The sequence below is a fragment of the Rhinatrema bivittatum genome, chromosome 5, assembly GCF_901001135.1.
Source record: "Rhinatrema bivittatum chromosome 5, aRhiBiv1.1, whole genome shotgun sequence".
Taxonomy (NCBI): domain Eukaryota; kingdom Metazoa; phylum Chordata; class Amphibia; order Gymnophiona; family Rhinatrematidae; genus Rhinatrema; species Rhinatrema bivittatum.
The window spans coordinates 383,284,502-383,297,083 of NC_042619.1; the positions used below are offsets into that span (position 1 = coordinate 383,284,502).

Here is a 12,582-nt window from a genome sequence, read left to right on the forward strand (position 1 = left end):
CATGGTACTGCTGTCTTTATATTAGCATTTCTTTTATATTATCCGGAGAGAGCAGCAGGGAAAAAAGCTGCACATCAAATACTTTGTCTCTTTCGTGTTGGCCGATGGTGAATCTTGGTTGGATCTGACCATGATTCCGAGAACTGGCACTTTTTATATTTTTCCCCCAGTCTGTAGGAATCCAGATCTTTCTTTTCTGATTTTCAAGTGAAACAACTACAGGTTACTCCCACTTACATTTTGCTGGAATCGTTTCTGGGATATTTCAGTTATTAAAAAAACAGGAATGAACCGACAGCTGGTCAACATTTTGACAGTATTTATTGCATTTTTCTTAGGAATAAACAACTTCAGGTTGGTAAATCATATTTTATGTTGATATTTTAAATACATGGGAATAACCTTAAAAATACACTTTAACCTATTTATTTTTCTTGCATTTTTTAGAATCTACTAGTCTTATATGGCACTTATGTGCAATTCATATTTTTAAAAAAGGCTCACTTATTGGTGATTTCAAATGAATATTTTCTTTCCTTTGTACTGTGATATAACCCTCTCTTAGCATGATTATTCACTTGCAGGCTAGTATTATTATTCCTAACCTTTTTTTTTTTTTAATGTGTTGCGATGAGCCACTATTGAAAGTTGTTTTGTAGGTTGTTTGTGTGATTGGTTCAAGCTGTGAGAATAAAACATAATTTTGCCACCGACCTGCTTGCTTGAATCTTGTTAGTAAGCACCATGGTTTCAACCGAAGCAGTTATCATTACAGTATCCCTTCAAACAGGCAGAATATCAAGCATAGCATTATAGGGAGGAGAGATTGCAACCAATAAGACTCAAGTACTGAAGGTATGGTTTTAGATACAACAGTTTAATTCTGTTTTCTCATTTTCTTATCCTGTCCTTCGATGTCAGTCACTCTTTCTATCCAGGAAAACATGTATGTAAACCTTAAGTAGTAGCTAATAAATATGTTGGAATTAAGAATGCAATAAATACATTGTTAAAATTATGCTTCATTGGAAGCTAGTGATATTTTGGGAAGTGCATGTGCAATACTTAAAAGGAAAGATGCAATCATAAAAACTCCTATTTAAAAGTAGCATAGGTGCAGCATGTACTAAATAGCATAAAGGTAGAATTTGAATTTGATAGCAAAATCTCCAGGTTGATCTTCATTACATAATATATTTCCAAGGAAAGAATGCATCTCTCTATCAGTCACACCATCTATGGTATGTATATGTCTATCCATCTACCTAACTGCTACTAGCATAATTGTAATAAATAGATACATACTCTTAATTCATGGGCCTCATAACCTAGATCATCTCCATACAGATTAGATATAAATGCTAGTTGATAGGAGTGATGAATAATGTGACCTTTTTCATAGCCTGACACAAACAAGGCAATATACAAGGTCATAGTTGTTTAAAAAACAGGTCATTACATTTGAATCTTTTCTCAGATGAAATCTGCTAATGCAATAATTTCATCATATGCCTTTCCATCCTAGTTTGAACTGGAAAGAACAAATCAGATTTTTTTTTTCTGCCATGTGATTTCTCAGCAGTTTCCTGATCATTTCTGAAAGAGTTTTCCATAAAAGTTAAACAAAAAAATGTTATGCTCATACTCTAAAATAATGTTCTTTATAACTGATTTTTTAAAGACTGCTGTATGCAGTTATCATATTGGCATGTACTGTGTTGTTGAAATGGCTGTTACTAAGTAGATCAGAAGTGAATTATAGTCATTTATTTCTAGCCTCACAGCTTTAATAAAAAAAAAACCTGGTTGTTTATTTACTCAAACAATAACGCAACTGTCCTTTTGGGATTGTCTGGGTTTTTCTTTACTTACAAATAGAAAATGTAATTTTTAAGGAGAGACTTTTTTAGACTTTTTGTATCCATTACTGAGCTCCATGTATTGATAGAACCAATGTAGAAACTGGAATGCTGAACTTTTGACTTCAGAGGAAAGGATGATATAAGCTAAATTTATGTAGCTAATGATGGTTAATAATTTGTTTAGGATGGCATTTTGTAAAGAGCATGATTCCAGGTCTGGAAAATCCCCTTCACAGACCATGTCTCCTTCAGATTTTTTGGACAAATTAATGGGAAGAACCTCAGGATATGATGCAAGAATTAGGCCAAATTTTAAAGGTAGGTTGTTTACTCAAGCTTTCATAAAAAAAAAAATCTATATTAACAAGCTTAGAATGAAGTTCATATTTGTTCATGTGGTATTATGTGTCAGAAAAGACTGAACTGGCCAGTCAGAGTCAGATATGGGTTTTCTTGACTATGTGGGAAATACATGCCCATGGGCAAAATTTGGACTTCAATTATTTTAAGCCTTGTTTTAAATTCTATAATTATTGTAATGCTTCTCCATGTTTTGTTTGATAACATTATGTTATGCTTTATCATAAGATAGAAGCAAAAGATTTATTGTGTCACTTTCATTAAAAACTTGGTATAAAACAAAGTAGTCACTGGTTGGATGGAATATTTTATAAAGTACATTTATTGAGGAAATATCAAAGTCTGAAATGATTTGCTGCGTACTAATGTGTTTTAGTCTAAATCAATTAAATTTCCTGATCTAAAAGCTGGACAGAAATTTTGTGCAGTGCTTGCAGAGCTACTGAAACAGGGGTGGCCAACTCTGGTCCTCAAGAGCAACAGTTAGGCCTGATTTTCATGATATCCATAATGAATATGCATGAGAGATTTGCATGCACTGCTTCCATTGTATACAAATCTATATAATGTATATTCATTGTAGATATCCTGAAAATTGGATTTGTTTGTGGCTCTTGAAGACTGGAGTTGGCTACCCCTGTACTAAATCATTATTCTAAATATTATATCATGCTGATATTCCTTATAAGGGCTTGCCTATCAATACAAAACATCTGTTAATTTTAGAAATATAGCATTTCTGATCATCTAATATTCATGTAATTTGATAGCTATCACTTTATTTTATTCCTTTATTTATATTGGTACCTCCAAAATTTGATTATCAAACACTCAAAGTAAAAGTATATAGATTAATTTGAAGTCCACAATCCTACTTACAATCAGATGTGCTCATCAGGATCAAAATTTCAAATCATAACAATCTAGTAAAATCATGGTATAAGTAATTGAGTCTACTGTAAATGCTTTAACTAAGTCTATGTCAAATAAAGTAGAGTCCAGGAGAGGGCCACCAAAATGATCTGGAGCCAATTCTATAATACCTTATGAATTTAGATTTAAGGACCTAAGTATCTATACATTAGGTTTTTAGTATTGCAGTATGGAAGGAAAATGTGCAAATCTGACGGCCCTTGTCTGACGGTCTTTATCTGCTTTCATATACTATGTTTCTGTGTAATTATGGAATTATTTATACCCTGATTTTTATCTTATTGAAATCCAATCTTGGATCATGATCCAGTAAACTCTGCTTATCAGTACAATCTCAGCTACATAAAAAAATGTGGATTATGGTCATGGATTTCGAGTTTTCATATGGAAGCTCACTGAAACTTGAGTGCCCAGGAGCTCCTAATTAAATTATTTTATGAAAATAAAATTTGCCAAAGATGACACATTTCCGTCACAAAATTGGCTAATTTGAGGCAGTTGTGGGAGACAGATGCCTGGAGCATTTATTTTGGGGGAAAAAAGGTTAATGAGGATCATTGACTCATAGGAAAATGGGGGCTAGATGGGATCATAAAAAGTCACCTAGTCTTCTCACTTAATGTTTTCTGGAAAGATTCCCTGAATCTATGTGACCCCCAAATAGAAGATTGTCTAACCTGTTCTTACAAACCTTCAATGATGAAGATTCCACCACCTTGCCAGATATCCTGCTGCAGTTGTTGACTAGAAAGTTTTCTTAGTGTGTAAATATTTTCTAATGCTTTAACAACTATGGAAGTATATTTTTACAGTGTGAAAGATAAAACTCTGAAATCTACTATTAAATTTGAGGCTATATTACTGCAGGTATTTAATCATGCACTAAATATGTTTTTAGTTGTTAATAGCAGAGATGTATTTAAACATTAATAACTAATGTATAGAACTTGTTCTCAGTACTGTGGACCCTTAGCCCGGAGGGTACTCACCAAGGAATAGTCTTGATTAACTCCTCTCCGGAAGGTGGAGCGGAAATGTCTAGGGTAGGGTCTAGACAAGTGGTAGCAAGCAGGAACTGAGTCCAAGCAGGATCAAGGCAGGTGGCCAGCAAACAAAGTCCAGGTCCAGGCAGGGTCAGGGCAGGCAGCAGGCAAAACAGAGTCTGGATCCAGGCAGGGTCAAGGCAGGCGGCAGGCAAAGCAGAGTCCAGGTCCAGGCAGAGTCAAGGCAGGCGGCAGGCAAAGCAAAGTCCAGGTCCAGGCAGGGTCAAGGCAGGCGGCCAGCAAACAAAGTCCGAGTCCAGGCAGGGTCAAGGCAGGCAGCAGGCAAAGCAGAGTCCAGGTCCAGGCAGAGTCGAGGCAGGCGGCAGGCAAAGCAAAGTCCGGGTCCAAGCAGGGTCAAGGCAGGCGGCATGCAAAGCAAAGTCCGGGTCCAGGCAGGGTCAAGGCAGGCGGCAGGCAAAGCAGAGTCCAGGTCCAGGCAGGGTCAAGGCAGGTGGCTGGCAAAGCAAAGTCCGGGTCCAGGCAGGGTCAAGGCAGGCGGCAGGCAAAGCAACAAAACTCTTATAAGAAACCTGCATAAAAATGGCTTAAAAGTCTTTTTAGTGTAAGAAATAAATACTAGATGTACTACGTAAAATGTGCAATAGTTCCATAAATGTGTATTGATTAGAAAGACTAGCAACCATAACAATTGTCAAATTACCCCTTTAATGAAATTTAACAAGGTTAAAACCTGAATGCTCATTTTTATCCTAATGTGTGAAAATGTAACAAGAGGAAAATGATCTCTTCCCTCATCTCACTTGTATTTGGTTGAATTAGTTTATTAAAACTAATTAAAGCAAATTATCAACAATTTTAATTCAGATATTGGTGATGGTAATAAATCCAAATTACAGTACTTAGCATCTTTCATTTAGGTTTTTAAAATTAAAAATCACTAATATTTAAACAGGTGTGGATACTAGCCTTCTATTAAAAAAAAATATTGCATTCTTACCAGGCATCTTACTGAAAATGTACCTATCAATTAACAGCAAAGTTACACACTACCGACAAAACCCACTCAAAAGAAGGCAATTTTCTGTTACACACCCCCCCCCCCCCCACACACACACACACCCCTTTACCAATCTCCATGTTCTCACATGGAGGTGGAAGAGAGGGGTTCTGTTGGTTGGAAGATAACTGAGACAAAACTTTGGGACACCCCAGGGCTGGGTATGTCCTGAACAAGGATTTAAGGAAACAGAACTGAAGTCAATCAATAGACCACTCATCGCACCAAAGTTGATGTTCAAATAGATAAACATTACTGAAATAAATGCTCAATGGTGATGACAAAGTACACATTTTCTAGGCAATGAATCCATATTTTAGCAAAAGTACAGGTCACCAATATATCTTCTTAAGATTACTTACTCTTGCTGGCAGGAGATCTTTTGGAAATGGATTATATGAAGTTCTGTACTCTGTAAGAAATTCCCTTTACTTGAATTTCCAATGTGCAGGTTTTCCTGGATTTCCTTATTTATCCATTCCTCTTCATTCGGGCAAGACAGGCCACATAGTGAGTTGTTCACTCCAACCAGTAGATGGAGATGGAGAACAATAACTCACTGACATCGCCTTCATATAGCTTTGCTCAGGCACTAGCCAGTCAATTTTTCTCCCTCTCCGGCAAGTGATGGACATGCATGCTTACTTGTGGATTTTGGCTTGCCATGATTGTACAGGCCATTTTGACCTCCTGTGGTGATAGCATTCGCTCCCTTCCTCAGTTCAGAGTCTAGAAAAAATTTCAGGATATAGATAGGACAGGAGTGAGGTGAAAGCTGTGGCTCCAGCCCTCCTCTTGACAGGAGAAGAGCCTCAGTAAGGGAAAGAGGCCTTGGGATTCAGCCCTGCTTCATAGTCCTCTGACTGGTCCTCTCTTCCTTCTGCTCTTTGCTCCCTGCCATTCTGTCTGCTGTGGGCTGGTTTAGCTATTTCAGCGCATCTGTCCGCTAAAGTTTTTTTTTTTGGGGGGGGGGGAAAGGAGCGCATGCATTGGGTAGTGCTAAGAGCAGGCGCCAACGCAATTTGTTACTAGGCAAGTCAAAAAGGCAGCTGCGATCTGGACTGTGCAGTCAAGGACTGCTGCGGGGCTCTTTTGGGACCAGCTAGGGACACTTGGCAGGCACCATTTTAGGTTTACAGAAGCTGCTGAGACATGCGGTGGGAAAAGTTTCCTCAGCTTATTAGAGGAAGAGAGAGAGAGTGAGATATCATTGGGGGATCAGCACGGGAAGACGTTTTGCGTCTGTTCTGTTTGCCATATGAGGGTCCTTAGTCCCAGGAGGTCCCTCAAAGTGTGTTGAGGCCCAGGGAGATGTCTGTTTTGCAGGAAGAAGGTAAGGCGACTGATCCTACCAGGGAGGGTGAGTAGTCTTCTCCACCTTCTTTCCTACCAATTCCCTTGGGAATGAGTTCAGAGAAGGTTTTTCCTACCCTGGAGATGGATCTTTCTGCCATTTCATGGGTGGAATGTTTTAAGGGTCTCCAGACTTTCTGTCAGGTGAAGAAAGGAGCCCAGGAGGGATTGATTGCCTCAAAAATCTCCTTCTTCTGGGTATAGGAAGGTTCCAAGGAATCCTTGTTATGTTTCTTTGTATTTATTTATTTTATTTAAAAACTCTTCTATACCGTCGTTAAGTTAATTCACCATCACAATGGTTTACAGAAAGGCACAATAAGAAAAAACTATAATTGGTATAGATTACAAATTATACATGTGCCAACATAGAACGGTAACATATTTTAATAAGAAAAGACTATGTGTTAATTAAGGCTTATATATCGGTTGAAAAACTGTTGAGCGGTTCAAATCTAGTGTTAATATGCAATTGGAGATATTAGAGGAAAAAAACTGATTACTTGGTGCGTCCTTATCTTTCAACTGTTTTCCTCCTTCTCTTTGTCTTTATAAAAAGCTTGTTTAAAAATCCAGGTTTTCAGATTAGTTTTAAATAGTTTCAAATTTCTCTGCAGCCTTATTTCGAGTGGCATGGAGTTCCATAGAACAGGTCCAGCCAGCGACAGTGCACTCTCCCTTACCTGAGTGAGGCGTGCTGATTTAACAGAAGGAATAGTTAGTAGTGCTTTATTGGCAGATCTAAGATTTCTGTGTGGTACATGTACGTGCAGTGCTGTGTTAAGCCAATCTGCCTTTTCATCATGGATTAGTTTATGAATTATACACAATGCTTTATTTTGTATTCTTTGTTCAATTGGAAGCCAGTGTAGTTCAGCAAGTGTACCTGTGATGTGGTCTCTTTTTCTTTTTGCCTGTCAAAATTCTAGCAGCAGAATTTTGCAATATTTGGAGTGGTCTAATAGTAACTTGAGGTAGCCCTAATAGCAGAGAGTTACAGTTTATGTAAGAATGTGAACCCTGGGCTGAGATGAGAGGTGACTCTGCCCACAGGGAGGAGCCCTGTGAGCCTCACCATCAGTAGGAGCAGTCTCAGTGGAGTGGGACACAGCTAGAAGTAGAGTCTATTATGAAGGAAGGAAAAAGTAATGTCCACAGAATTGGAGATGTAGTAATACAGTCCTGAGCAATGGGGAATACCCAGTGAGGCCACAGCTGAGAAAATACGGTAGTGGCCTGCGGAGCTGGGTACGCCGGGGATGTCTGTACAGTAGATGTAGAAGAACTGGTAGAGATACCGGAACCTGGAAGTGGCTCCTGTAGTTGGTATGTAGATATTCTGCAGTGCAGAAAAGCTGAATGGCTTCTACTGAAGAAAGGCAGTAGTGGCCTGAGGCGCAGGGTACACTGCATGGAATCCACAATACAGTTTGTATAATAGAAGTCAGTAGAGGTACTCACAATAGATGGTTCCTGGAGAGAGAGAGACCTGAGAAGCAGGTCTAGTAGCAGTCAGGCAGGTAGGCCCTCCGAGGAGCGGATAACCGGGAATGCAGGGGAGCTCCCGAGGAGCAGGTACTTAAAGTGTTTAGATGCCAAGACCAAGTCAGGAACAGGAAGTCCTTGAATGAGGATTCAGCAAGACATAACTCCTTGCTAACTCAAAGAAGCAAGGGCTGGTCAGATTAAATACACTAGTGGGTTGATGTCATTGGGAGGAGGACGCCCCCGAGGTTTCCACTATGTGTTCAAAGGAGGCCTTTGTGCACGCGCACCTAGGTAATTCTGGGTCCAAGATGGCGGTCGGCAGTGCCCATGCTGCCCCAGGAATGCCGGAGAGGTCGGCAGGGATTGGCAGAGACCGCCATTCTTCCCAGACGTTATGGAGCGGGGAAAAAAAAAGTGAGCATGAAAGGTCACAGCTGTCTGCGACCGACAGGTGTAACAGTACCCCCCTTGTTAGGGCCCCTCCCGGGGGTTTTGGATTCCTAGGATGTGACCTGTGGAACTGTTGGATCAACTCCTTGTCAAGGAATTTACATGCAGGCTCCCAACTGTTTTCCTCAGCACCAAATCCTTCCCAGGAAATAAGATACTCCCATCGTCTGCCATATTTTCTTACATCAAGGGTGTCTTCCACTTGATATGTGATGTCTTCCACGGCAGAGAGAGGCTGGGGTTCCAGTGTTTTCTTGGAGAATTTTGATAGGATGAGTGGCTTCAGAAGGGAGATATGGAATGCATTATGTATTCTGAGCCTGGTGATAGCTTCAAACTGTATATGACTGGACCCAGGCGGTGGAGAACTGAAAAGGGTCCTATGTATCTTGGTGCAAATCGAACCAATGGCAGTTTAAGGCTTATGAAGCGGGTACTAAGACATACTTTGTCGTCGGGTTGCAACTGGTGCGGCTCTGTGTAGTGGCCCGCAAGGCGGGGTATGCCGAGGATGTCTGTACAGTAGATGTAGAAGAACTGGTAGAGATACCGGAACCTGGAAGTGGCTTCTGTAGTTGGTATGTAGATATTCTGCAGTGCAGGAAAGCTGAATGGCTTCTACTGAAGAAAGGCGGTAGTGGCCCGAGGCTCAGGGTACACCACATGGAATCCACAATACAGTTTGTATAATAGAAGTCAGTAGAGGTACTCACAATAGATGGTTCCTGGAGAGAGAGAGAGACTTGAGAAGCAGGTCTAGTAGCAGTCAGGCAGGTAGGCCCTCCAAGGAGCGGATAGCTGGGAATGCAGGGGAGCCCCTGAGGAGCAGGTGCTCATTGCATTTAGATGCCAAGACCAAGTCAGGAACAGGAAATCCTTGAATGAGGAGGATTTAGCAAGACAGAACTCCTTGCTAACTCAAAGAAGGCAAGGGCTGGTCAGATTAAATACACTAGCGGGTTGACGTCATAGGGAGGGGACGCCCCCGAGGTTCCCACAATGACGTGTTCAAAGGAGGCCCTTGCACGCGCACCTAGGTAATTCCGGGTCGGTAGCACCCATGCTGTCCTGGGAATGCCGGAGAGGTCAGCGGGGATTGGCAGAGACAGCCATTCTTCCCAGACTTGATGGAGTGGGGAAAAAAGAGGTGAGCATCAGAGGTCACAGCCATCTACAACCGACAGGCGTAACACTTGTCTCCTCTCAGGAAGGGGAAGAAGAGAAAGAAACAGACTGAAGGAGAAGGCGATGATGGGGATCCTTCATGAGACTCAGGAGGGGAGTCAGGATCCTCAGTGGGGGATCCCGATGAGCCATTATTGGAAGAGGGGGAGAATCCTCCAGATGCTGACGAGTCTCACAGGGACGAGATGTCTGGTTTAATTTTGCAGATCTTGAAGGCCCTTGGGTGTAAAGAGAACTTGCCAGCAGTGGCTAAGGATCCAAAGAAGAACCCAGTAATGGTTAGCTTATGCAAGGCATCATGATTTTTTCCTCTGCATGAGGACATCCAGGAACTGATAGATTTGGAATGGAGCACACCTGAGGCTAATTTTAAAGGAGGTCGCGTTTTAGCAGGATTGTATTCTATGGACCCTAAAGCTAGGGAGCAACTTTGGTTTCCTAAGGTGGATGCCTTGGTCTGCGCAGTGATGAAGTGGACCACCATTCCAATAGAAGGAGGTGCGGCTTTAAAGTACACTCAAGATTGGAAGATGCAGGCCTTTGAAGCAATAGCCATGGATCTCCAACTCTGCTTGCTGTTTGATGGCTAGGGCCAGTTTACAGTTGACCAAAGTGGCCCTAAAAGCTCTGGGAGACAATGGCCCATATCTGGAGCTGGGAGCTGCCTTCCTAATGGATACCGGCTATGATTTGGCATGCATGGCAGCTCGAGGGGTGGCTTCGGCAATTTACAGCCCGAAGGCTCCTTTGGCTGCAAAAATGGTCTGCAATACTATTTTGAAGTTGAACCTTACCAACTTGCCTTTTAAGGGGCACTTATCGTTTGAGTAGGAATTAAAGAAGATGGCAGATAATTGAGTCAAAACTTTCTTGGTTGCCTCCTTTGGGGAGTTGACTTCTTATTCTCTGGCAACCGAGAGCTATTCCATTTACTTAATGGTGCCCAAGAAAGAGAGTTCGTTTCAACCTATTCTGGTTCTCAAGGGGGTCAATCCAGCCCTTCCATTTTTAGATGGAAATGTTAATATCAGTGATTATGGAGGTGCAGAAGAGAGAATTTCTCACTTCTCTGGATATCTTAGAGACTTACCATCATATTCCAATTGTCAAGCAGCATCAGCACTATTTGCACTTTGCAGTTTTAGGTTGGCACTACCAGGTTCAAGTGTTGCTCTTTGGCTTGGCCACAGAATCCAGAATATTTTCCAAGATGATGCTAGTCATGAATGTGGCCCTCAAAGGAGGGCATTCTTGTTCATGTGTACATGGACAACTAGCTTATCAAAGCCAAGTCAATAGAGGAGAGCTGAGTGGTGTTGAGCAGGGTGGTTCAGTTGTTACAGCCCTGGGATGGGTAGTAAATTTAGCCAAGAGGAACCTGCAGCTAACTGAGGACATGGAGTATTTGGGTGCCTGGTTTGATACAGAGTCTTCTGGAGTCTCAGATCCAGAAGATCTGGGGTCAGGTCTGGACCCTGCGTTCGGTGATTGGTTCATCTGTCTGGTCATATCTGCAGATGCTGGGATCCATGGCCATGATGATACAGGTTTTTCCTTGGGCATGCAATCATATGTGTTCTCTGCAGCAGTCCCTTCTGACTCAATGGAATCCCCAATCTCAGGAGTATAATGTGATGTTGACCTTACCACCAGAGGTGAGGCAGAAGTTGCTCTGGTAGTTACAAAGGGAACATTTCAAAAAAGGTATGGATTTGGAGATTCCTGACTGGTTTGTGGTCAAAATGGATGCGAGTCTCCAGGACTGTGGAGCACAATGTCAGGAGTTGGGTGTGCAAGACCAGTGGACTCCTGAGGAGGCATCTTGGTCCATCAGCCGGCTAGAGACCCGAGTGATCCGGTTAGCCTTCCTGCAGTTTGAGGACCAGTTGGAAGGAAAGGTGGTGAGAGTTATGTCAGACAACATGACAGTGGTGGCATACGAAAATCACCAATGGGGGATGCAAAGTCGGAAATCTCTCTAAAAATGGATGCTCTTTTTCCATGGGTAGAGCTTCATTTTCAGGCACTGTCAGCCTTGCAAAGAGCAGGAGTCGACAATATAGGGACAGATTATCTTAGTCATCACAGTTGGATCCAGGAGATTGGGAGCTAGTTCCCAAGGATTTTCACCTTATATCGGATAGTTGAAGTTGTCCTTTTTTAGATTTAATGGTGCATTGCAAGAATGCAAACATAGAGAGATTCTACAGTCAGACAAGGGATGTTCAAGCATTCAGAGTGGATGTACTAGTTTAAGCTTGGTCACAAAGTTACTTTATGAGTTTCTGCTGTGGCCCATGATTGGCCGGTTATTGCTCTCTTTCCTGCTTCTAGGTTTCCTTATTGTCCACCTTTCCTGGCATGCCACTGTCATAGTCTGTGACCAGCTATTACGACCGCAAGGCTTGCAGATCCTGCTGCAGGTGCGGTCTAAGGCTGGTGTTGAGAGCGTGATGCGGTCGCTAGCTCATGGGAGAGCATGAGCCCCTGGACCATGGCATGACTCAGGGAGGAGCCCCAAGGCATACCATGGGAGGTGAGCACATGCAAGCACGGGTGGAGCAGGAACAAAGAAGGACTGGAATTAAAGCAAGGAACAAGGCAGGATCAGCCCTCCGCTGGACCTACACGCACCAATATGTCCCAGCAATGCAATGCTGGTCACAAAAGTAGCCCTCCTGCCACTCAGTAGCCCTTCCAGACCCGCTGCTTGGGAACAACGAGTGCGTGAGGCCAGATGAAGGCTAAGGACAGGAACAAGACAAGACAGGAACTGAGGAACTTGGAAGACTCAGACAAGGATTCAGGTTACTTGGAGGTCTCAGGCAAGGATTTAGGACTCAGGAGAAAGTACTGGGTGGGAACTGCATTGCAGCACAGCCTACACAGC

At 42.2% G+C, this 12,582-nt stretch overlaps 1 protein-coding gene across 1 annotated transcript in view; it reads left to right on the forward strand.

Annotated features, from left to right (window-relative positions):
• The first annotated feature begins 286 nt into the window (after positions 1-286).
• Positions 287-12,582, forward strand: part of GLRA2 (glycine receptor alpha 2) — a 209,371-nt gene continuing 197,075 nt past the window's right edge. Inside the window, exons 1-2 of the mRNA XM_029601880.1 lie at positions 287-354; positions 2,047-2,180. Of these exons, the coding sequence (XP_029457740.1) occupies positions 287-354; positions 2,047-2,180 (202 nt within the window). The remainder of the gene's footprint in view (positions 355-2,046; positions 2,181-12,582) is intronic.